Here is a 26,688-nt window from a genome sequence, read left to right as displayed (position 1 = left end):
AGTTGTGGGTTTTTGTTCCAGGTTCAGTATTTTGTCACTGTTGGACTTCACTATCGTCTTTTGTTTTGTAGTTACGTGCTTTCTTTATTAAAGTCATCATGTTCACTCAACGCGCTGCGTATTGGTCTGCTCCCTTTATAGACGATCGTGACAGGGATAGGATAAAGTAATCATTCTACCCCTCCCTTACCCCAACCCACCCACCACCAAAAAATAATAAATAAAAATAATAAAAATAATAATATAAAATAAAAACATTGTAAAGTGGTTATCCCACTGGCTATAAGGTGAATGCACCAATTTGTAAGTCGCTCTGGATAAGAGCATCTGCTAAATGACGTAAATGTAAATAAATAAAAAAAAAGAATGGAAGACCCAGAGTTACCTCTGCTGCAGAGGATAAGTTCATTAGAGTTACCAGCCTCAGAAATTGCAGCCCAAATAAATGCTTCACAGAGTTCAAGTAACAGACACATCTCAACATCAACTGTTCAGAGGGGACTGTGTGAATCAGGCCTTCATGCTTCGAATTGCTGCAAAGAAACCACTACTAAAGGACACCAATAATAAGAAGAGACCTGCTTGGGCCAAGAAACACGAGCAATGGACATTAGACAGGTGGAAATGTGTCCTTTGGTCTGGAGTCCAAATTGGAGATGTTTGGTTGGTGTCTTTGTGAGACGCGGTGTGGGTGAATGGATGATCTCCGCATGTGTATTTCCCACCGTAAAGCATTGAGAAGGAGGTGTTATGGTGTGGGGGTGCTTTGCTGGTGACACTGTCTGTGATTTATTTAGAATTCAAGGCACACTTAACCGGCATGGCTACCACAGCATTCTACAGCGATACGCCATCCCATCTGGTTTGGGCTTAGTGGGACTATAATTTGTTTTTCAACAGGACAATGACCCAACACACCTTCAGGCTGTGTAAGGGCTATTTTACCAAGAAGAAGAGTGATGGAGTGCTGCATCAGGTGACCTGGCCTACACAATCCCCCGACCTAAACCTAAATTGAGATGGTTTGGGATGAGTCGGACCGCAGAGTGAAGGAATAGCAGCCAACAAGTGCTCCGCATATGTGGGAACTCCTTCAAGACGGTTGGGAAACCATTCCAGGTGAAGCTGGTTGACAGAATGCCAAGAGTGTGCAAAGCTGTCATCAAGGCAAAGGGTGGCTATTTGAAGATTCGCAAATATAAAATATACTTGGATTGTTTAACACTTTTTTTTTTACTACATGATTCCATATGTGTTATTTCATAGTTGTGATGTCTTCACTATTATTCTACAATGAAAAAAATAGTAAAAATAAATGGTTAAGAGCGTTGTGCCAGTAACCGAAAGGTCGCTGGTTCTAATCCCCGAGCCGACTAGGTGAAAAATCTGTCGATGTGCCCTTGAGCAAGGCACTTAACCCTAATTGCTCCTGTAAGTCGCTCTGGATAAGAGCGTCTGCTAAATGACTAAAATGTAAAAAATGAATGAGTAGGTGTGTTCAAACTTTTGACTGGTAGTGTATATATTTTTGGTAATATTTTCCCCAATACTCTTTTTGCCTCACTTTTTTTTTTTTATCTTCCCGCATACCCTCTGGAGACTGCCCACTTAACCATAGAGGTACGCTTACCCCCTGTTGGGAAACACTGCTCTAGGACAAAGTTACTTTTATCAACATTTTCGCCTGTATTCACACTCCCGTGCAGTAGGAGGCGGTGTATACACCTTTCAGTTGGTTGTGATCCGCCAATGCACATTTAAAGAAGAATAAGAAGTATACCTGTATTTACGAAATTAGGAGATATGAACGCAGCATTATGCCGCGTTCATAACTACTGGGAACTCGGAAATCTCCGACGTCCAAGCGTTCAAAACAAATGGGAACTCGGGAAAAAACGAGCTCCGACTGGGAATAAATCGATTTGAACGATCATCCAACTCGTAATTCGAACTCGAGAATCTTTCTAGAGCTCCGACTTTCCGAACTGACGATCACTGACGTCATGATTTGACCTCATATTTTCCGTGTTCACAGTTGTTCTGAACGCAGCATTACACATCACCGGAGGTGTCATTTAGATTAGTGTGGCAAATTAGCTAAGCAACACATTTTATCTAATTCACAATACACATTTTATGAAAATGTTTGATATTTCAAGTTGACAAGCTATAGAGTCACCAGTGGAATATTTTGCGGCCCTCACAGCGTTCGTGACATGTATTATTTTGTCTCTATAAACCTGTTGCGTCCATATAATGTACATCTTTAGCAGCTAGCTAACAAGTTAGCTAACTATCAACAGTCTGCCTGCTAATCCAACTCAGTTGTCACAACTTCCTCTGCATCGAGAGTTCTCCAACACCAGAATGGTCAGTAAATAAATGTGCTTTCTTTCAAATGTGTATATTTGTCTTGGTGTTCCTTACTATGTTGCATGCATGCTCATTGCTAGCTGAGGAACGCTCAACTATGTTCTCTTATATCGAGGCGGTGTTCAGTATTGATAACTGTTCGCGCGATTTGTTAGAACAACATTGAGTCACGATCAGTCCACATTTCAATTCCGAAAGGGCTTACCTGTACCTATGTTTGTCCTGTACAACTGTGGTCCTTCCGCAGTGTTTCAATTAATAATTTTAATAAAAACGTATCAAATACAACCACCGACTTTTTCCTAATTTGTGTTGCTCAACTGCTGTAGATTTACTACGTAAACCGAGCTTCAATCCGAACAAACGCATTTGGACTGAGGTGAACAACACAAATCTGGAAAAAATCGGTGGTTGTATTCGATATTTAAAAAAATTAAAATTATGAATTTCAGCACCCCACGGAATGACCGCAGTTGTACAGGAAAAACATAGGTACAGGTAACCATTTTTAGAAGTATGATGGTGACTGAATGTTGTTGCTAGCAAATTGCGCGACCAGTTGTCAATAGTGAACTATGCCTCGAACGTTGAGCGTTTCTCAGGTAGGTCATTGCATGCTGGAGAATTTAGCTAGCTAGATATTGAAGGTGGCGCGAATTTTCTGTGAATTTAAAACAATTCGTACTTACATGAGAAGACACTGATTTCATGAAAAGTTCCAGTCTTTACAAGTTCAGCATAGCTCTTCACACAAGAATGTCTGCTGTTGCAAGAATCGCTCTTAATTTTTTGTTAGAACATTACATGATTTAATGTGATTAAGCTACTTTGTATTCTGGATGTATTTAATTTGCAATACACATCACATTTCTTTCATGTGACAATATGAACTTAGTTGTATTGTACAAAGGTAGACCATTCTGAAGGGTAAGACTAACCTTAGTTATACATTCATTCAATTTTTATAGGAAAAGGACTACTCAACCTTGTCAGGGCGTGGCCAAGGCTAGAAAATGAATGGCTCCTTTCTGAAACCAACACTGGATCAGAAACATACAGGATGTTGAACTCAGGGTTCAACCCCACATTCTGCAAGCCGTGACGATAAGGGCTTCTACACTCATCTGTGGGAGTTACAGAATGGGCATCCTGAGGGTTCTAGTCAACACTATGGGTAGGGTCAGCACCTTCAGGTTCTATCAGTTTGTCCTGCTCCTCGCAGCAGCTCTGGCTGTCGTAGCCTTCTACTACTTTGGCTCGGAGAGGCATGATTTCTCAAGCACCACCAAGCGCATCAAGCAGACCCAGGCCAGCCAAAACGCCAACCGGAACGACGCAGACCTTTCTCTGGACACCAGGCTGCTGCACACTGAGGGAGGAGAGGAGGAGAAGGAGGGAGATGTGGAGGAGGGCGAAGGCAGGGCTAGGAGGGCGGTCAGTGGGGCAGACAGTGGACCCGAGGTCAGCCAGTACTACCATGCCCTCATGATGTTCACCAAGGTTGACAAGAGCCGGAGCCTTCAGGAGAAGTTCCGGGTGGCCATGTTATCCATGGCGAAATACGGTCTCTTCCTGGACGAAGAGGTGCTGGTCCTTCATTTTGTGAGCGACGAGGCCAGCCGAGAGCTGGGCGAGAGGATGCTCCCGGAGCTGCTCCTCGACGCAACGTTTCAGCATGAGGCAAGTCTGTTTGGAGCCCTGATGCATTTCTTACCAGGATTACCACTTACCGGTCAGTGTATATGTGCTTGTGTTACATGGCATGTTAGTCCTAAAGTGTGATGACCTGAGTTTAATCCTTAATAAGAGGCTTAATCCCAAACCTGGCAAACACAGGCCCTGCTTGCATGAGTACACTGGCTGGAGAGTGCAGCAATGCACTGAGTGAACTGTTTTGTTCTTTAACACAGAGGGGCAGTGTTGCCCTTCCAAAACATCTTACAGTTTAGAAATCTTCTGGTTTTTTTCAACCAATGGGAGGATTATGCTGTATCTAAAATAGTAAATGCATGGTCTTGATGCATGTTCAGAATGTCTTCACTGACAGAACTAACTAAACCCTGTACCTGAAGAGTATGTGACTGTCTGATCTCAAACCTGCGTAGAGCAAAACATGGCAGACTTTCTGCCATAGAAGTTTGACCTCCGATTCCTGACTAGCAATTCCTCTGTCTTCCCCTCTCTATTTGCATGATCTGAGTACAGTTTGTTACAGTAAGGGAATCCCCTCCCCTCTTGTCTGCATCACAGAGCATGAGATAACAAACTTGTTTACAAGTTGTTTATCCCCCTCAAATGAAAATAAATCCTCCCTCGCCAGCCAGGCACGTCCCCGGTAACATATTATCATCTGATGGGGGATGTTGAGGCACTGCATTAGCTTAGTCTGATCCTCTGCCTTGGATTGAGTGGCAGTTTGCTCAGTTTAGCAGTTTGCTCAGCTTAGCATCTTAGGCGGCTCAGAGCCAGAGGGACAGATTACTCCCTCTTCAACTAATGCTCCTCTCCCTCGCTCCCAACCGAACCCTGCTCCAGCCCCTTTGGCCAGGCACAACAGGGTAATGCTATATAATGAGGACTTGACAGGCCGTGACATCCAGTTTATGCCTCTGCGCTCCTGTCAGCCCCTGCCATGGGATGCAGCAGCACTCAGATGAGTAAAGCTTTACTGAACATCCAGGGCCCACTGAACACACACAAACACATCCTGTACAGTCACTAATGGGATGGAGCTTCCTGGGGCTGGCCGTGAACTGCGATGGCCTGTGAGCATGTTGACATGCTTTTCAGCAGATCCTCACCTAATTTCTTTAATTATTTATCTCTCAGGAGCGCCAACACAGGACAGTGGTTATGTAACCCTGCTGTTACTTTTTAGTGACAACACTGTCTGAGACCCCTGTGAAACCAGCGCAAACAGCCCATACAACTCCACTGCCGGGGGCCGTGCTCGTTACAGCATCTCTGACCCACACTCACACGTGCATGTATGAGTTACACACTAACAAGTGCGTGTATATGCTTGCGTGGGGCCTTGTTGACAGAGTAGCCCATATGCTCTGAAGGAAAACATTGTTTCTGTTGTTATTTCCCAGTCCCATGGATGCTGCCCACATTGCTTATGATTTGTTAGGCAATAGGTACAAGCATGGGACAGGACATGGGGCTTTCCACGAAATCTGTGGTTGCTTGTACTGCAGGCTCATGACGTAGAGGGGTGACAGTCTGTGACCCTAGTCCCCCTGTTCAGTGGACTGAAGTCTTTGGCGAGCCAGCCAGGAAAAGCTGAAAGGAAGCTTTTCTCAATGTGGGCTTCCCTTCTCAAACCAGTGCAGAACCAAATACCTGCACAAATTCAGTTCTTATTAACTTGTTTGTATCTAACACTTTGATTCTTGTGTTTTTGTATGTTTTATTTTGACTGTACTGTATCCAGTTAATGTTAGCTAGGCTACATATTTAGGCCTATACTGAAATTGCTTTTTTTCAATTGAAAACATTCTTCTCAACAAAGCGGATGTTTGACTCAGATTTGGAGAGGAAACTGTTATTCTCTACCCAACAAGGTGACTGGAAATATGTCACCCTTTTTTGTTTTTCTCACTTGTGAGTCATTCACAATGGAACATTTGCTTTGCTTAGACTGAGTATTTTATTCTTCTTACTAAATACTGTCTTTTTTGCTAGTGTATAACCCAATTCAACTGTAAATTACTTTTGTAGCCAACTATGTAGCCTAATTATGAATGGAAATGTGACTTATCAATATAGTGTTGGCTTAGCAAACTGTTCTCACTCTCTGTTTTTGTTTATGACACATTGTAGCCTCACGCGAGTCATGATCATGTAGTGAGTTACGCTATAATACTATAACTAGTAGACTTAATGGGATAATTATGTGGTCATGCCATGGTCTCAGGCCTTAGTGGTTTTTCAGAGAATCAGCCTGCTACAGACTGACAGCCAGCTGCCTCTGCGCTAATGTCCCATAGGATTTAATACAGAGTGGCCTTTTAATTTGATAAAGCTCCCCTCTCCTCAAGTAAGTAATTATCCCAGTGCTTTGTGCGTAAAGGAGGCTTAACCTCTCCTCTGTTGGCTGTAATGTAGTTAGTCAACTATCCAACTCAGAACATGCTCTTCTTATTGGCTTTAGTAAGCAATTGGATTTAGTTGTGCTCAATGGCTTTAGTAAGCAACTTGGTTCAGTCTGCATTGTTCGGTTTAGATTCAACGTTTTCTTGATTTAATCTATACTGAACAAACATTTACTGAGTTACAGTTCATATGAGGAAATCAGTCAATTGAAATGAATGAATTAGACCCTAATCTATGGATTTCACATGACTGGGAATACAGATATGCATCTGTTGGTCACAGATACCTTAAAAAAAAAATGGGCCTCACAATGGGCCTCAGGATGTCGTCACAATATTTTTGTGTATTCAAATTGCCATCAATAAAATGCAATTGTGTTGTCTTTAGTTTATGCCTGCCCATGCCATAACCCCACCGTCACAATAGGGCACTCTGTTCACAACGTTGACATCAGCAAACCGATCACCCACACGACGCCATACACATGGTCTGCGGTTGTGAGGCCGGTTGGACGTACTGCCAAATTCTCTAAAACAATGTTGGAGGCGGCTTGCACGCTCCATCAAAACTTGAGACATCTGTTGCATTGTGTTGTGTGACAAAATTGCACATTTTAGAATGGACTTTTGTCCCCAGCACAAGGTGCACCTGTGTAATGATCATGCCGTTTAATCAACTTCTTCATATGCCACACCTGTCAGGTGGATGGATTATCTTGGCAAAGGATAAATGCTCACTAACAGGGGTGTAAACAAATTTGTGCACAACATTTGAGAGAAATAAGATTTTTGTGCGTATGGAGCATTTCTGGGATCTTTTTATATCAGCTTATGAAACATGGGACCAACACTTTACATGTTGCGTTTTATATTTTTGTTCAGTGTATAATCACAATGACAATCGTAGACAGCCTATTTTATGTTAGGTGAGTCTATTCTCTGCTGCTTCACTTTGCCTAACCTTTCCTTTATGTTGTGTTCTATAAAGTCAAAATAGAATGTAAGTTGTATGTTGGTTCAGTATAACTGAGGAATCTCCTACACTTCTCCTGTATTAGGCTATTTAGTACATGTGGGTTGTTGTGAGTGGTTCTGCCCCGTCATGTTTACTATCTGAATTATTCATCCATAGCTCTTAAAAAAGAATGTAATCTATTAAATATACAAGCAAAATCTATAAATAAAAGTAATATAAATGTTTAATTTGCTGCTCTCATTCCCGCATTTTCTAAGCCGAGGTGCTCTCAGCTGCAAGTCATTTGGGAAAGGCAAAATCAGCACAACACTCAGTTTTCACCCAGTTAGGTTTAGAAGATTTAATTAATTAAAGCTACAATTCATGTGATGGTCTTTAATTGCACTGTGGTTAGTGGGTAGTCTACATAACAATACTGTCATGTACTGAAAAATGGGCTAACGTAACAGTTAGCTGTTTCCAAAGCTAGGCCTACGTGCTGTTGTTCCACTATACTATCTCCAGGGCTGTTTTTATTGCCGACGTAGGGGAGGCTTACCTTAATCAGTTATGGAACATTAAATGATGTGTGCACGTCCCAATCACACACCTCCTTTTAAATATGTCTAATCCCAACCTTTACCACACACACACTTCAATGCAGTAGCATTTAACCGAGACATAATCTGGAACACATTTGAACATGTTTGTTTCTGCAGTAATAAATGACTGCAAAATCCTCTTTCATTAATCTGGAGGGAGATCGACATGATCTGACTGGGGAGTGGGGACCTCTGGTGCTTTTCTGCCAAATCCCTGCCCTGCACTGTGGGATTAGGGCCACCGGGGGCAGCAGGGTTTCATGGGAGCTGGGAGAGTGACCTGCTGAGGAAGAGGGGAAGTGGGACAGGGGGCTCTTGCTTGAAAGTGTTGAACCCTTATGCGCATCCAGATAATAATGTCATTAATGTCATGGGCATGTGTCTTGTGCAATTGACAATATCAAGTGTGAATGACTTGAATGACATTTTTCGAATATGACTGACTGCCCTCATTTGTGTGTTTGTGGTGAAGGTGGTGTTCCATGACGTGGGGGTCCTGACCCAGAAGCTCTTCCCCATTGTGGAGGCCATGCAGAAGCACTTCAGCGCCGGCTCCGGGGCCTACTACAGCGACGCCATCTTCTTCCTGTCCGTGGCCATGCACCACATCATGCCCACAGGTAAGGGTTGCTTTAGTTACAAAGACAAATCTGAATGTTTAACTTTTTCATAGGTATTTACAGTATGTCCAACTCCACAGTTGATACCATCAGAAGAAGATGTCTTGGCAGATAACATGTTTTTGACCATGACTGTTTAAAACTATGAAGTTCTGTTTCACACACTATATTAATTGGTTGTTGGGTGTTTTTTGCTCCCACACTCTGTATCAGATGTTTACTGCAATATTTATTTATTTATTTTTATTTTTTGGGATGACTGACAGAAAGTGCCCCAAAGTATATCCCAAGGTGACCAGCTCAATCTGAAGTTATGTGCTTGGTGGATGACTAATCTAGCCCGGGTGCCAGTCTGTTCCAGTCAGTCTCTTATGGAATGCTCATGCAAAACAGGTTGTCCTGACAATGGAGTAGGCAAAAGCACAAACAGATCTGGGAACAGACTATGACTAATCTGCGTTAATGTATTCTAACGGAGTCCGAGTCCCAGAAGGCTGTGTGGAGTAGACAGCTAGCCTCTAAATAACACCTTCCTGTCTGTCTGTCTGTCTCTGCACGGTTGCTTATTTCCTCAACCGGTCTCTCTCTCTAACCCTCAGTGAGCCATGACTAGTGAGTGGGCACTGATAGGGCTCTCAATGGGAGACTGAGGAGTGTTTTGCAAACACTCTTACTCTCTTTCTCTCTCACACATGCATACTCTTTCATGCTCAAATACACTCATACATTCTCTCATTCACACACATGCACTCTCTCTCCCTCTTACATAAACATAGCCTACACTGTTTTTTACACACTTAAAATTCAGTCAAATGTATACACTCGTTTATTCTGTGTCGCCTCACAGGGTGCTTGGGGAGAGGCAGGAGGGGGGAACTGAGGGTATGTGTGTTGAGGGTAGGGGTGCACACAGCTGGATAAAGGCGTCCGCAAACTGCACCAAACATGTTAGTTACAGTGGGGAGAACAAGTATTTGATACACTGCCGATTTTTGCAGGTTTTCCTACTTACAAAGCGTGTAGAGGTCTGTAAATTTTATCATAGGTACACTTCAACTGTGAGAGACGGAATCTAAAGCACACTTGTTCGGTTTGCCTAGCCGAAGCATGCGGAAGCTTTAAGGTAGACTGGCAGGGGCCTGAAGGACACATGGCATGGAACGCTCTCCCAGGGAGGGAAGTGTTCTGTTCGATTGTCGCAGGACGCTTCAGCGTCCCTCAGTGTGAATGGATGATGGCAGTCCCCTCTGGTTGAGCGCTTTTAACGCCCTGCTGGAAGGACAGCATGGGGCTCAGCCAGTAGCCGGGCTTTTGGGGCCAAATTAGGGCTGGGCAATATGGCCAAAATATCATATCACTATATACAGTGGGGAGAACAAGTATTTGATACACTGCCGATTTTGCAGGTTTTCCTACTTACAAAGCATGTAGAGGTCTGTAAATTTTATCATAGGTACACTTCAACTATGAGAGACGGCGTCTAAAACAAAAATCCAGAAAATCACATTGTATGATTTCTAAGTAATTAATTTGCATTTTATTGCATGACATAAGTATTTGATACATCAGAAAAGCAGAACTTAATATTTGGTACAGAAACCTTTGTTTGCAATTACAGAGATCATACGTTTCCTGTAGGTCTTGACCAGGTTTGCACACACTGCAGCAGGGATTTTGGCCCACTCCTCCATACAGACCTTCTCCAGATCCTTCAGGTTTCGGGGCTGTCGCTGGGCAATACGGACTTTCAGCTCCCTCCAAAGATTTTCTATTGGGTTCAGGTCTGGAGACTGGCTAGGCCACTCCAGGACCTTGAGATGCTTCTTACGGAGCCACTCCTTAGTTGCCCTGGCTGTGTGTTTCGGGTCGTTGTCATGCTGGAAGACCCGGCCACGACCCATCTTCAATGCTCTTACTGAGGGAAAGAGGTTGTTGGCCAAGATCTCGCAATACATGGCCCCATCCATCCTCCCCTCAATACGGTGCAGTCGTCCTGTCCCCTTTGCAGAAAAGCATCCCCAAAGAATGATGTTTCCACCTCCATGCTTCACGGTTGGGATGGTGTTCTTGGGGTTGTACTCATCCTTCTTCTTCCTCCAAACACGGCGAGTGGAGTTTAGACCAAAAAGCTCTATTTTTGTCTCATCAGACCACATGACCTTCTCCCATTCCTCCTCTGGATCATCCAGATGGTCATTGGCAAACTTCAGACGGGCCTGGACATGCGCTGGCTTGAGCAGGGGAACCTTGCGTGCGCTGCAGGATTTTAATCCATGACGGCGTAGTGTGTTACTAATGGTTTTCTTTGAGACTGTGGTCCCAGCTCTCTTCAGGTCATTGACCAGGTCCTGCCGTGTAGTTCTGGGCTGATCCCTCACCTTCCTCATGATCATTGATGCCCCACGAGGTGAGATCTTGCATGGAGCCCCAGACCGAGGGTGATTGACCGTCATCTTGAACTTCTTCCATTTTCTAATAATTGCGCCAACAGTTGTTGCCTTCTCACCAAGCTGCTTGCCTATTGTCCTGTAGCCCATCCCAGCCTTGTGCAGGTCTACAATTTTATCCCTGATGTCCTTACACAGCTCTCTGGTCTTGGCCATTATGGAGAGGTTGGAGTCTGTTTGATTGAGTGTGTGGACAGGTGTCTTTTATACAGGTAACGAGTTCAAACAGGTAATGAGTGGAGAACAGGAGGGCTTCTTAAAGAAAAACTAACAGGTCTGTGAGAGCCGGAATTCTTACTGGTTGGTAGGTGATCAAATACTTATGTCATGCAATAAAATGCAAATGAATTACTTAAAAATCATACAATGTGATTTTCTGGATTTTTGTTTTAGATTCCGTCTCTCACAGTTGAAGTGTATGATAAACATTACAGACCTCTACATGCTTTGTAAGTAGGAAAACCTGCAAAATCGGCAGTGTATCAAATACTTGTTCTCCCCACAGTATATATATATATATATTTTTTTTATGGTATGACCGTATTTTATGTTTTTGAATAATAATAAAAGTTATACATTTGCTTTATGAGTTGTGTATGACCCTAGGGAGGGAACACATCAATTGTAAGTGATTTCAATGGGGCTTTCTCCATTGTGATTTGTTTTATACCATTCAATCAAACTTCAACCAAAAGTTGATCTCATTTGAGATAATTTCGACACTGCCTTGTAGGGCTGCACGATATGGGCAAACATCTATTTGACTTGCGATTTAGATCGAAACACTTGGGTGAACTGTTGGAATCGTGGAAATATAATGATTAATGATTAAAATATGGTATACCGCCCTAGACCAAATCAATGCTCACTACACAACACCTTTCCCTTGACACACACACACGCACAGTGGCCCTACTATGAATCACTTTCATAAAACAAGAGGGGGCTTTGGAACAATAGTTTGTTGTGTTCCTTCCTTACAGCAATAAGGAAGCATTGGGAGTGGAAGAGTTCAATAAATGCTTTTCAAATCATGCTTTTCCAACAAGATGTTACAGTGCATTCAGAAAGTATTCAGAGCCCTTGACTTTTTCCACATTTTGTTATGTTACAGCCTTATTCTAAAATGGATAAAAAATTTAAAAAATCCTCATCAATCTACCTACAATACCCCGTGATGACAAAGCAAAAACAGGTTATTTGAAATTTTAGCAAATGTACATTAAAAAAACAAGCCTTATTTACGTAAGTATTCAGACCCTTTGCAGACCCTTTTGTTTCCATTGATCATCCTTGAGCTGTTTCTACAACTTGATTGGAGTCCACCTGTGGTAAATTCAATTGATTGGACATGATTTGGAAAGGCACACACCTGTCTATATAAGGTCCCACAGTTGACAGTGCGTGTCAGAGAAGAAACCAAGCCATGAGGTCGAATGAATTGTCCGTAGAGCTCAGAGACAGGATTGGGTCGAGGGACAGATCTGGGGAAGGGTACCAAAAAATGTCTGCAGCATTGAAGGTCCCCAAGAACATAGTGGCCTCCATCATTCATAAATGGAAGAAGTTTGGAACCACCAAGACTCTTCCTAGAGCTGGCCGTCCGGCCAACCTGAGCAATTCGGGGAAGAAGGGCCTTGGTCAGGGAGGTGACCAAGAACCCGATGGTCGCTCTGACAGAGCTCCAGAGTTCCTCTGTGGATATGGGAGGACCTTCCAGAAGGACAACCATCTCTGCACCACTCCACCAATCAGGCCTTTATGGTAGAGTGGCCAGACGGAAGCCACTCCTCTGTAAAAGGCACATGACAGCCCGCTTGGAGTTTGCCAAAAGGCACCTAAAGGACTCTTAGACCATGAGAAACAAGATTCTCTGGTCTGATGAAACCAAGATTGAACTCTTTGGCCTGAATGCCAAGCGTCACGTCTGGAGGAAACCTGGCACCATCCCTACGGTGAAGCTTGGTGGTGGCAGCATGATGCTGTGGGATGTTTTTCAGCGGCAGGGACTGGGAGGCTTTTCAGTATCGAGGGAAAGATGAACGGAGCAAAGTACAGAGAGATCCTTGATGAAAACCTGCTCCAGAGCGCTCAGGACCTCAGACTGGGGAGAAGGTTCACCTTCCAACAGTACAACGACCCTAAGCAGACATCCAAGACAACACAGGAGTGGCTTCAGGACAAGTCTCTGAATGTCCTTGAGTGGCCTAGCCAGAGCCCGAACTTGAACCCGATCGAACATCTCTGGAGAGACCTGAAAATAGCTGTGCAGCGACGCTCCCCATCCAACCTGACAGAGCTTGAGAGTATCTGCAGAGAAGAATGGGAGAAATGCCCCAAATACAGGTGTGCCAAGCTTGTAGTATCATACCCAAGAAGACTTTAGGCTATAATCGCTACCAAAGGTGTTTCAACAAAGTACTGAGTAAAGGGTCTGAGTACTTATGTAAATGTGATATTTCAGTTTTACATTTTTAATAATGCTCTTATCCAGAGCGACTTAGTTAGTGAGTGCATACATGTTTTTTTTATTTTTTTCATACTGGCCCCCCGTGGGAATCGAACCCACAACCCTGGCGTTGCAAGCGCCATGCTCTACCAACTGAGCTACACTGGGCCCATTATGGGGTATTGTGTGTAGATTGAGGAGGGGGAAAAAACAATTTAATCAATTTTAGAATAAGGCTGTAACGTAGCAAAATGTGGAACAAGTCAAGGGGTCTGAATACTTTCCGAATGCACTGTATAAGATCACGGTCAGTCAGTTATCCATTTAAGTCATAGCGAAACAAGGTTTCAGTGTAAAAATTACATAAGGTGCCCTTTAGAAATGAATGCACCTGAAGCACAAGCCAGAATTCCAAGAAATCCTGAATTCCTATTAGAAGAAGCAACATCCAGGAGAAGATCTTGAGATTGACAGACTTCACGGACATGTGGATCAGCGCTTTTTTCCAAAACTTTTTTGTCATGTCTCAAGAACCAGAAGTGTGCCATTCACACTAGACTGGTTAACAATGCCTGGGCCTGAAGTGATGTGAAGAGGCCTGAAGAAAAAGTTAACCGCTCACATGAAAACACACTCAAAGGAACCGTACAAAGTCAACAGGCTGAGAGGGGAAGGAGTAGGAATGAATGCGCTGTGTTCCACTGTCTGAAGTGACTGAGCTTTCAGTTCTGCAAGACCAATTTACTGAAGAATCCGATACATTTTCCAGAGGACTTTGAACATGGTTCTTCAGTTCAACATTGGTGTTTGCCAAGCTGCTTGCCCCTTCAACTAGCAATTGAAGGCTAACCTGAGGTTGAATAGATGTTTTTCTGCCCGTCTAAATTGCAGAGGTGTGTGTGTGCGTGCACACACACGTGTGGCTTCTTTGGAGAAAGCTGCTCAGAACACAGTAAACAAAGGTTGATTCAGAGTCACCAAGTAGCTATTCCTCCGTCGGAGGAACTGTTATATCTGCAGGGGGCTGCTGGAGTCTTCACTTGAAGATGGGCAGTTTGTGTGAATATGATTGTGTGTGTGGACCACTGGACCTTATATGATCTGCACAGTTAAGTGCTAGCTATAATTGACACAGATGTGAGGGGGAAGTGCATTTGTATTTTATTTATCGTTTTGATGTTGATCATGTGTATGGAAATGTTCCAGCTGTTTCGGAAGTATGTAGCTCTCTATGGGGCCTATACATGAGTTTTGTTAGACTTCCTCCCTCTCTTACCCCAGCCATACAAACTGTTCATTACTCCAACCATACAGAATGCTTTGCACCCACCTGAGTAGCAGGGCAACCTGGTCATTTAAGGACACAACAGTTTCATCATAAAATGCTGTCAGTTGTCAAACGTTCAACTCCGAAGGGACTCACAAGTGCGTACAATGAGGGACTGAACAAAAGCCTAAAAATAAGTATCATACGCAGAACTCGCTCTTCAAAATAGAAGAGGGGAAGTACACAATGGAAATGTTTCTCAGTATCTTAATTTAATGAATCCCCTGAGAGATTCATCCTTTTATAGATGATGTGTTTGCCTGTAAACTCCCAGAGGGTCTCTACAACATGTCCTGACCTGACTGTCCCCCTGGCCTCAGCCACACCTAGCCCCCTTCATTTTCCACCTGGCCTTTAATAGAGCAAGAGACCGGAGTCTAATGTATGAAGCACTTTTGTGAGTGTGAAAGTGGTTGGGCAACAGATGGAGGTGTTTGAGGTGGCAGTCGTGCTGTTTTTCATCTATAATCGGCCTGTTTAGTACCTAGACAGTTGTTAGGCCTGGGCAACTTGAATGGGGGTGGGGGCCATAAAAAAAGCTAAACTCATCATGAGGGGCCGCAGTTGCTCGCGGGTCTGCGTACCCACATCCATACCCCCCCCCCCCCCCCCCCCCCCACATATTGCGAGCGAAACATTTTAGCGGCTCCCCTCTTGACAGTGGAGATCATTTTTACGTTTTGCCGTGGGTGGAGAGAAGATTTAGCATTTTTATAACTAATTTCAGGCAATTCTACACATTTTGCCATAAGGTGAAGATAAATGTTTTTAATATGATATCCGAGTGAGACTGACTAACAAAATCAACGGGGCCCCCCCGGCCTGTAATTCCACCATGATTGCTAAGTTTAGATAGTCTAGCGGCTAGCTAATTTACCAATCTAAAAAATGTTAGCTGAAATGGGCTAATTGAGTGACTATCAGTGACTGACATAACAAAAGAAAAACTGCTGATGCACAACCAAATTTAGAAATCGCACCTTGTGTATTCTACTATTCTAACTCTCAACAGTAAATTGCCCATCCCTGGCCAAGATGGTGCCATTTTCAATGTTCCCTTACCTAGGCCTATGTGGTGCTTTACATTGCCCTGTGTCATGCTAAGTTGTTGTCCAAAGCAAGAGGGATTGGAGGGCAAAATGGAAGAGAGAAATTAATCTTAGAAAGTCTCATTTTACACGTGCTGCTCTGAAATTACTTTAGGTTTTTCTGTAAGCGGTGATGAATGAGCCACCGCTGGAATTGCAGCGCGGTCACCAGGCATTTCAATGGACACAGGATTCGATAGCTTGTTCCAGCTATTGAATCCTACCCAACAGATCCATCAATACAGGCTGAGAGGCCTGGGAAATGGGCTGGACTGTACTGTGTTGGACTTGGCTGTGTTGGCCTGCTGTGTGAATGACACCATTGGTCATGAATAAAGCTAGACAGATGGTTTTCAGTGTAGTATGAAATATTAATGTCTCTAGGCAGCCTCACAACAACCTGATCTGCAATATTCACGGTGTCCTGTGGCTACTATCTGATTCTGGGCCAGCCTTTTTTTTCTCAGTATAACAAAGACAGACCGTTATAACAGAACGTCACACAGCAGTCTTTTCAGGGACTTTATGGCAGTTTGTATGAAGCTGTTCTTTAACCCTTGTGTGGTGTTCGGGTCTGTGGGACCTAAAAGAAAATAAAAATGATACAATGAATTATTTTGTCAACCTGAGACTCATTGGCCTTGGCTCATTTTCTGTGAAGAACATGTAAAATAACACATTTTCATTGAGTGCACACTGTGCACCCCTCTACACATTTATATTACATACAGTGGGGAAAAAAAGTATTTAGTCAGCCACCAATTGTGCAAGTTCTCCCACTTAAAAAGATGAGAGAGGCCTGTAATTTTCATCATAGGTACACATCAACTATGACAGACAAATTGAGAAAAAAAATCCAGAAAATCACATTGTAGGATTTTTAATGAATTTATTTGCAAATTATGGTGGAAAATAAGTATTTGGTCACCTACAAACAAGCAAGATTTCTGGCTCTCGCAGACCTGTAACTTCTTCTTTAAGAGGCTCCTCTGTCCTCCACTCGTTACCTGTATTAATGGCACCTGTTTGAACTTGTTATCAGTATAAAAGACACCTGTCCACAACCTCAAACAGTCACACTCCAAACTCCACTATGGCCAAGACCAAAGAGCTGTCAAAGGACACCAGAAACAAAATTGTAGACCTGCACCAGGCTGGGAAGACTGAATCTGCAATAGGTAAGCAGCTTGGTTTGAGGAAATCAACTGTGGGAGCAATTGTTAGGAAATGGAAGACATACAAGACCACTGATAATCTCCCTCGATCTGGGGCTCCACGCAAGATCTCACCCCGTGGGGTCAAAATGATCACAAGAACGGTGAGCAAAAATCCCAGAACCACACGGGGGGACCTAGTGAATGACCTGCAGAGAGCTGGGACCAAAGTAACAAAGCCTACCATCAGTAACACACTACGCCGCCAGGGACTCAAATCCTGCAGTGCGGGACGTGTCCCCCTGCTTAAGCCAGTACATGTCCAGGCCCGTCTGAAGTTTGCTAGAGTGCATTTGGATGAACCAGAAGAGGATTGGGAGAATGTCATATGGTCAGATGAAACCAAAATAGAACCTTTTTGGTAAAAACTCAACTCGTCGTGTTTGGAGGACAAAGAATGCTGAGTTGCATCCAAAGAACACCATACCTACTGTGAAGCATGGGGGTGGACACATCATGCTTTGGGGCTGTTTTTCTGCAAAGGGAACAGGACGACTGATCCGTGTAAAGGAAAGAATGAATGGGGCCATGTATCGTGAGATTTTGAGTGAAAACCTCCTTCCATCAGCAAGGGCATTGAAGATGAAACGTGGCTGGGTCTTTCAGCATGACAATGATCCCAAACACACCGCCCGGGCAACGAAGGAGTGGCTTCGTAAGAAGCATTTCAAGGTCCTGGAGTGGCCTAGCCAGTCTCCAGATCTCAACCCCATAGAAAATCTTTGGAGGGAGTTGAAAGTCCGTGTTGCCCAGCGACAGCCCCAAAACAACACTGCTCTAGAGGAGATCTGCATGGAGGAATGGGCCAAAATACCAGCAACAGTGTGTGAAAACCTTGTGAAGACTTACAGAAAACTTTTGACCTGTGTCATTGCCAACAAAGGGTATATAACAAAGTATTGAGAAACTTTTGTTATTGACCAAATACTTATTTTCCACCATAATTTGCAAATAAATTCATTAAAAATCCTACAATGTGATTTTCTGGATTTTTTTTCCTCATTTTGTCTGTCATAGTTGACGTGTACCTATGATGAAAATTACAGGCCTCTCTCATCTTTTTAAGTGGGAGAACTTGCACAATTGGTGGCTGACTAAATACTTTTTTCCCCCATTGTATGTGGTGTTCGGTCCACTAGACCCGAGGGTAATAAAAGTGTGTGTGTGTGTGTGTGTGTAGGTGAAAACAAGTAAAAATGAAACAAAAAGGTTTGCTGTGTGCATTCACTCTGTCTTCCTCCCTAGGCCTGCTGTTTCAACATAGGCAGACTTGCAGGTTCTTGGTGCTGTCTCCCACTTTTCTTGCACTCTTTACCCTTTGTAGCGTGTGAAACCTCACAATGTCTTGCGGGGACTTGCACAATGTTATTACAATACATTATGTCAATACATTATTTCTATACACTACCCCAGCCAGGTGCAAATTGGGGGAGGGACACAACAAATATATAGCTTTGAATGTGTGGCTCTTTACCACAATCAATCAGTATGGCAAAAATTATCTCTGCTCAGAGAGAGAAGCTAGTGTGGGAAGAGCGTCTTCCACTTTGGAAGATTAAGAATTTTCCGATATGAGGATCATGTCTCTGGACCGCCTTCCCCTGTTTTACAACCCTGGACCCAACGTTACTATTGATGAGTAGTTTATGCCATTTAGGGGCCGCTGCCCCTTCAGGCAGTACATACCATCTAAACCCATATGTCATCATATGCGGGGAACTTACAAGTGTATACAGGGAAGCCAGATGGAGGAGACCCTGAGAAGAACCAAGGGATGTGGGTTGTCCTGGACGTGACACAGGGACTCTGTGGCCACAACATCACATGCGATAACTTTTTTACTTCGCTCAAGCTGGGACAGGAGCTCCTCAAGAGGAAGCTGATGATGGTAGGAACAGTACGAAAAAACAAGCCAGAGCTCCCACCTCAGCTGTTGAATACACGGAACAGGCCTGTCAATTCCTCTAAGTTTGTGTTCACGGCCGACACGTCCCTAGTTTCCTACGTGCCAAAGAAAGGCAAAAATGTGGTACTCATGAATACGCTGCATAGGGATGGGAGAATCTGTGGCAAGGAACATCAAAACCAGAAATCATAATGGATTACAATGCCACAAAGGAGGGGTGGACAATTTAGACAAGCTAGTGACTGGCTACAGCTGCAAAAGAAGAACCTTATACTGGTCGCTTGTGATATTCTTCAACATCTTGGACATCTCGGCGTACAACGCGTTTGTCATCTGGATGGCGTTGAACCCAGATTGGAACAGGGGGAAGCTCCAGAGGAGATGGCTCTTTCTGGAGGAGCTGCGCAAGGCATTGGTAAGACCTCAAATCCAGAGGAGGTAACATATCCCAAGGACCCCAGCTTCTGCAGCCATCGTGAGGAGGATTCAGGAGGAGGATGCTGGTGCCCCATTCGCCCGACCCACAGAACCAACAACTCTAATACTGGAAGTAAGTGTGAGTGATGTTGTTGCATGATTGTGTGTCTGACTCTCCTACATTGGCATGCTGTAACTATATATGTGAGTGGGTGAGATGTTAGCAAAATTCCTGAACTAAGTGTTTTCATCATTCTAGATTGCAGCCGGTAGCAACAAGAAGAAGTGCTGCGATGTGTGTGGACCCAAGAAGGACAGGAAGACACAGTACACATGCATCAAGTGCAAGAAATACATTTGCAACACACACACAGTAAAACTGTCCCTCATGTGGTGTATGCACTCACTAACTGTAAGTTGCTCTGGATAAGAGCGTCTGCTAAATGACTAAAATGTAAGTGTAAAATGTGTGTAGACCGGCCTTAATTTGTGTTCAATGGGGCTCATTTATCATTTCCATAAAATACTGTATGTAAAATTTGTCCGTCCAATTTGTTCAGTTCAGTTCAAAGCAATAAACATCAATAGTGATGAAAACCTTGTTTAATTTATATTTGTTTCAAGATAAACATGATTTATTCCACCCATGTCTTGATTATAGTAGAGTGGGAGACAGGTCCTTCAGCTCGACTTGTCTAGCAATGATCAACAACCAATTTGACAGAGCTTGAAGAATTTCGAAAAGACTAATTGGCAAATGTTGCACTATCCAGGTGTGGAAAGCTCTTAGAGATTCAGAGCTGTAATCGCTGCCAAAGGTGCTTCTACGAAGTATTGACTCAGGGGTGTGTATACTTATGTAAATTAGATATTTCTCTATTTCATTTTCAATAACTTTTCTAAAAAACCCTAGATTATTTAAATTGTAAGAAATTTGACTAAATGACTCACTCAAAATGTACCAAGTATAATATATTATACATAAATATTATTTATATATAAATATTTAAAACATAATCCAAAATGTGACCAGAGGACAATATTCAGAAAGCATTTCAAAACCCACACAAAGTAGGCTATTTGATTGACAACGTTGCTTACCTTGCATTTAGCCTACAACATGCCATGAAACTTATTGAAGCAAAGCCCCATCCTACAAAGTGGCACAAAATTGAAAAATAGTCCTTTGACAACAATTCAGTAAATGCAACAAGTATTAGATCGAGAAAGATTCAGAGAAAAAAGCCGGAGAAAAAAATCTAAATGCACCCACACAAAGTAGGCCATTGTATTGACAAAGATTCAAACAACTATTCAGAGACTATTTAAAAATGTAGATAACCTCTCTCAATACGATTTGGTAAAGACTAGTCCTGACACAAAATCTGACAATTCAGTGAGTTGGATGTGGTGGCGGACAGGTTGTTGTTAATCAGCAGATATGAAGAAAAAAACTGACTCCTACCACTTTTGTAAAACAACTCCAAAACCCCTGCCGCTGTCACTTTAGGCCCAGGGTGTGTGGTACAAGGGCCTCCTCTCCTCCCTCTGCTTCCTCCTCTTCTCCCTCTGCCTCCTCCTTCTCCCTCTGCTGCCTCCTCCTTCTCCCTCTGCTGCCTCCTCCCTCTCCCTCTGCTGCCTCCTCCTCTCCCTCTGCTCCCTCCTCCTCTCCCTCTGCTCCCTCCTCCTCTCCCTCTGCTGCTGTCTCCCCTCCCTCTGCTGCATCCTCTTCTGCCTCTGCTGCCGCCTCCTCTCCCTCTGCTTCTCCCGCCTCTTCTCCCTCTGCTTCCTTTTCTCCCTCTGCCTCCTCCTGTTCTCCCTCTGCTGCCTTCTCTTCTCCCTACGCTGCCTCCTCTTCTCCCTCTGCTTCCCCCTCTTTACCCTCTGCTGCCTCCTCCTCTCCTTCTCCTTCCTCCTCTTCTCCCTCTGCTGCCTCCTCCTTTCTCTCTCCTGCCTTCTCTTCTCCCTCTCCTGCCTCCTCTTCTCCCTCTGCTGCCGCCTCTTCTCCCTCTGCTGCCTCCTCTTCTCCCTCTGCCGCCTCCTCTTCTCCCTCTGCTTCCTCCTCTTCTACCTCTGCTGCCTCCTCTTCTCCCTCTGCTTCCTCCTCTCCACTATCCCTCCACTCTCCTCTCCCTCTCTTCACTCTCCTCTCCCTCTACTCCTCCCTCCACATCTCTATCCCTCCTATCATCTACAACTCCTCTTCCTCCTTGCCTTCTGCTGCTGACCCCTGAGTCTCCACATCACTTCCCACGCTTTCACTGACCTAGTGGAAGGAAAGGAGCAGACAACAAATAGGATACAATTTTGGTCAGGAACATCATCACAGTCTCTCTCTTCCTTCCTCTCTTTTTCTCAACCATACACATGCTCTCTTCATAATAATCACCTCTTAGGGGTTTCCATAATAAATTGTGTGGTAGTTACACGCCTCCCATTACACACACAGTAAACAGTATCATCATGATGCTATACAGCACTTTCAATAAATCAATCAATTATTTTATGAAGTCCTTAGTGGCCAGATTGTTTTTCAGTTCACGTGTGCATATGTATGGCAGACTGATGGATAATCAGACGGGGTAGATTACGCAAAAAGTTCATGAATATGTTCATAGATAGATGGGTCAGATTATAACCATAAAGGCTATATAGGATACACACACTTCAAGACCCATGGTCAGATTACTTTTCATAGATGGTAAGAAGTCAAAGTATGTGGCACAATGATTTACAGATTCAACATTTCATCTGTTGTTTATTTAGGATGTTGAAAGTTAAAGATTACAAAGATGACACTGTGCAATTTAGCCAAAGAGGTTCCGAAACATTCTTCATCTATTTCAATGGGCATAGTTAGCTGGTTGTCTTTTATAGGGAGGGAGTGACTGGATCAAGTGTGACAGCGTTGCGAGCGAAGCACAATGTTGCCTCCAACGCTCGTTTTCTTGCCTGACAGACCAACTACAGAGTTCGCCAATGTTAGCTGATTAGTTACGAAGGTGGGACAAGTAATTGCATCGGTAGAAACAGGACAAAACAAGCAACTTGTTAGCTGGCTATGTAAACAAATATCACTACAACGTAATAACATATGAGCGTCATTGCGCAAGCATCTATCCTAATACAACAGCTAAGCTGCCAAATAATAGAAAAACAAAGCAATGTATAGCCTAAGAATGTCTGTACCTAGCAAACATGACAAACAATGACCTAAGCACAACAGAAACACAAATTACTCTAATCACCATTTCGGTGGCTAGTTAGGTGGTTGTCTGTATGGCTTGCTAGTGAAAGTGACAGCTGAGGTTGACGCTTCGCAAGTGCAGACCAAATCTACTGCCACACAACTTTTCTTGGCTGACAGACTAGCTAGCGAACTATAGCAAGCAGCCTCAAATCAAATCAAATTTTATTTGTCACCTGCGCCGAATACAACAGGTGTAGACCTTAAAGTGAAATGCTTACTTACAAGCCCTTAACCAACAATTCAGTTTTGAGAAAAATAATTGTTAAGTAAAAAATTTAAAAATAACAAATAATTAAAGAGCAGCAGTAAAATAACAGTAGCACGCTATATACAGGGGATACCGGTACAGAGTCAACGTGCGGGGGCACAGCTTAATTGAGGTAATATGTACATGGTAGAGGTAAAGTTAGAATGCATAGATAATAAACAGAGAGTAGCAGCAGCGTAAAAGAGGGGGTGGGGGGGAATGAAAATAGTCTGGGTAGCCATTTGATTAGCTGTTCAGGAGTTTTATGGCTTGGAGGTAGAAGCTGTTAAGAAGCCTTTTGGACCTAGACTTGGCACTCCGGTACCGCTTGCCGTGTGGTAGCAGAGAGAACAGTCTACGACTAGGGTGGCTGGAGTCTTTGGCAATTTTTAGGGCCTTCCTGACACCGCATGGTATAGAGGTCCTGGATGGCAGGAAGCTTGGCCCCAGTGATGTACTGGGCCGTATGCACTACCCTCTGTAGCGCCTTGCAGTCGGAGGCCGAGCAGTGATGCAACCAGTCAGGATGCTCTCGATGTTGCAGCTGTATAACTTTTTGAGGATCTAAGGACCCATGCCAAATGTTTTCAGTCTGCTGAGGGGAAATAGGCTTTGTCGTGCCCTCTTCACGACTGTCTTGGTGTGTTTGGACCATGATAGTTTGTTGGTGATGTGGACACCAAGAAGCTCTCAACCTGCTCCACTACAGCCCCGTCGTTGAGAATGGGGGTGTGCTCGGTCCTCCTTTTCCTGTAGTCCACAATCATCTCCTTTTGTCTTGATCACGTTGAGGGAGAGGTTTTTATCATGGCACCACATGGCCATGTCTCTGACCTCCTCCCTATAGGCTGTCTCATTGTTGTCGGTGATCAGGCCTACCACTGTTGTGTCGTCAGCAAACTTAATGATGGTGTTGGAGTCGTGCTTGGCCATGCAGTCATGGGAGACCAGGGAGTACAGGAGAGGACTGAGCACGCACCCCTGAGGAGCTTCCGTGTTGAGGATCAGCGTGTTGTTACCTACCCTTACCACCTGGGGGCGGCCCGTCAGGAAGTCCAGGATCCAGTTGCAGAGGGAGGTGTTTAGTCCCAGGGTCCTTAGCTTAGTGAAGTGCTTTAAAGGCACTATGGTGTTGGAACGCTGAGCTGTAGTCAATGAATAACATTCTCACGGAGGTGTTCCTTTTGTCCAGGTGGGAAAGGGCAGTGTGGAGTGCAATTGAGATTGCATCATCTGTGGATCTGTTGGGGCGGTATGCAAATTGGAGTGGGTCTAGGGTTTCTGGGATGACTGTGTTGTGAGCCATGACCAGCCTTTTAAAGCACTTCATGGCTACAGACGTGAGTGCTACGGGTCAGTAGTCATTTAGGCAGGTTACCTTAGTGTTCATGGGCACAGGGACTATGGTGGTCTGCTTGAAACATGTTGGTATTACAGACTCAGTCAGGGACAGGTTGAAAATGTCAGTGAAAACACTTGCCAGTTGGTCAGCGCATGCTCGGAGTACATGTCCTGGTAATCCGTTTGGCCCTGCGGCCTTGTGAATGTTGACCTGTTTAAAGGTCTTACTCACATCGGCTACGGAGAGTGTGATCACACAGTCGTCCGGAACAGCTGATGCTCTCATGCATGTTTCAGTGTTGCTTGCCTCGACGCAAGCATAGAAGTAATTTAGCTCGTCTGGTAGGCTCGTGTCACTGGGCAGCTCGCGGCTGTGCTTCCCTTTATAGTCTGTAATAGTTTGCAAGCCCTGCCACATCCGACAAGCTCGGAGCCGGTGTAGTACGATTCACGCTTAGTCCTGTATTGATGCTTTGCCTGTTTGATGGTTCGTCGGGGGGCATGGCAGGATTTCTTATAAGCTTCCGGGTTAGAGTCCTGCTCCTTGAAAGTGGCAGCTCTACCCTTTAGCTCAGTGTGGATGTTGCCTGTAATCCATGGCTTCTGGTTGGGGTATGTACGTACGGTCACTGTGGGGACGACGTCATCGATGCACTTATTAATGAAGCCAGTGACTGATGTGTGTACTCAATGCCATCGGAAGAATCCCGGAACATATTCCAGTCTGTGCCAGCAAAACAGTCCTGTAGCTTAGCATCTGCGTCATCTGACCACTTCTGTATTGAGCGAGTCACTGGTACATCCTGCTTTAGTTTTTGCTTGTAAGCAGGAATCAGGAGGATCGAATTATGGTCAGATTTGCCAAATGGAGGGCGAGGGAGAGCTTTGTACGCGTCTCTGTGTGTGGAGTAAAGTTGGTCTAGAGTTTATTTTCCCTCTGGTTGCACATTTAACATGCTGGTAGAAATTAGGTAAAACGCCACTAGGCGCGCCGCCTCTGGATGAGCGTTTTCCTGTTTGTTTATGGCCTTATATAGCTCATTGAGTGCGGTCTTAGTGCCAGCATCGGTTTGTGGTGGTAAATAGAAAGCTACGAAAAATATAGATGAAAAATCTCTTGGTAAATAGTGTGGTCTACAGCTTATCATGAGATACTCTACCTCAGGCGAGCAAAACCTTGAGACTTCCTTAATATTAGATTTCGTGCACCAGCTGTTATTTACACAGACCGCCACCCCTTGTCTTACTGGAGGCAGCTGTTCTATCATGCCGATGCACCGAAAACCCCGCCAGCTGTATGTTATCGATGTCGTCGTTCAGCCACGACTCCGTGAAACATAAGATATTACAGTTTTTAATGTCCAGTTGGTAGGATATTCTTGATCGGATCCAATGATTTTACGTTGGCTAATAGGACTGATGGTAGTGGCAGATGACCCACTCGCCGTCGGATCCTTACAAGGCACCCCGACCTACGTCCCCGATATCTCTGTCTCTTCTTCATGCTAATGATGGGGATTTGGGCCTTGTCAGGTGTCTGAAGTAAATCCTTTGCGTCCGACTCGTTAAAGAAAAAATCTTTGTCCAGTACGAGGTGAGTAATGCTGTCCTTATATCCAGAAGCTCTTTTTGGTCATAAGAGATGGTGGCAGAAACATTATGTACAAAATAAGTTACAAATAACGCGATAAAACACACACAATAGCACAATTGGTTAGGAGCCCGTAAAACGGCAGCCATCTCCTCCGGCGCCATTCCAAGCTTGGGCCGTTTCCATATGTATTAAATCGGTAGAAACAAGACAAAACAACCAACTAGTTAGCTGACTATTTACAGCTAAACACTGCAACTATTTCCATGAGACAGAGAGAAATCATTCAAGCTCCTGCTCCACCACTGATGTGCTCACCTGTACCAACCAAGTGATCATGACAGGATTTGCTAATCTGAGAGCTATTCTCAAAGTTTCACAGCATCAATCAAAAACACCAAACATATATCTGCTGTTTACTTATTTCACTCACCTCGACATCATCATTAAAGTGCAAGGATGTGTCCGAAGCGTATCACAAACCAACATAGGTACAGCTTCTTCCACAATGTTAAGTCGTGGCCACTTCAGCACTTTCATTTTGAGTAATTAAGTGATTTTCTTTTCCTTTTAAAAGTCAAATGACAGCATACCCTGTTTCTGACTGATGACAACAGCCACACGAATACGACAGGTTGTTAGCAAGTTAATTTTGCGATATTGGTACAGATATTATTGTTAGAAAAACAAGGCAGTTCGCGGCCGCTGTAGGAATTCATAGAAAGACCGTTGACGACCTCTATGGGTTCTAAAGGGTTTTTAAT

The 26,688-nt window shown here is 44.0% G+C and overlaps 1 protein-coding gene across 1 annotated transcript in view; it reads left to right on the top strand.

Annotated features, from left to right (window-relative positions):
• The first annotated feature begins 2,044 nt into the window (after positions 1–2,044).
• LOC311130689 (xyloside xylosyltransferase 1-like) overlaps positions 2,045–26,688 on the top strand; it is an 80,858-nt gene continuing 56,214 nt past the window's right edge. Inside the window, exons 1-3 of the mRNA XM_084163474.1 lie at positions 2,045–2,370; positions 3,342–4,053; positions 8,500–8,647. Of these exons, the coding sequence (XP_084019600.1) occupies positions 3,514–4,053; positions 8,500–8,647 (688 nt within the window). The 5' untranslated portion in view covers positions 2,045–2,370; positions 3,342–3,513. The remainder of the gene's footprint in view (positions 2,371–3,341; positions 4,054–8,499; positions 8,648–26,688) is intronic.

Source organism: Coregonus lavaretus, assembly GCF_964263955.1.
Source record: "Coregonus lavaretus genome assembly, chromosome: 6".
Lineage (NCBI taxonomy): Eukaryota > Metazoa > Chordata > Actinopteri > Salmoniformes > Salmonidae > Coregonus > Coregonus lavaretus.
The sequence above is the reverse complement of the archived record's forward strand: the minus strand, read 5'-3'. Positions and strand labels throughout refer to the sequence as shown.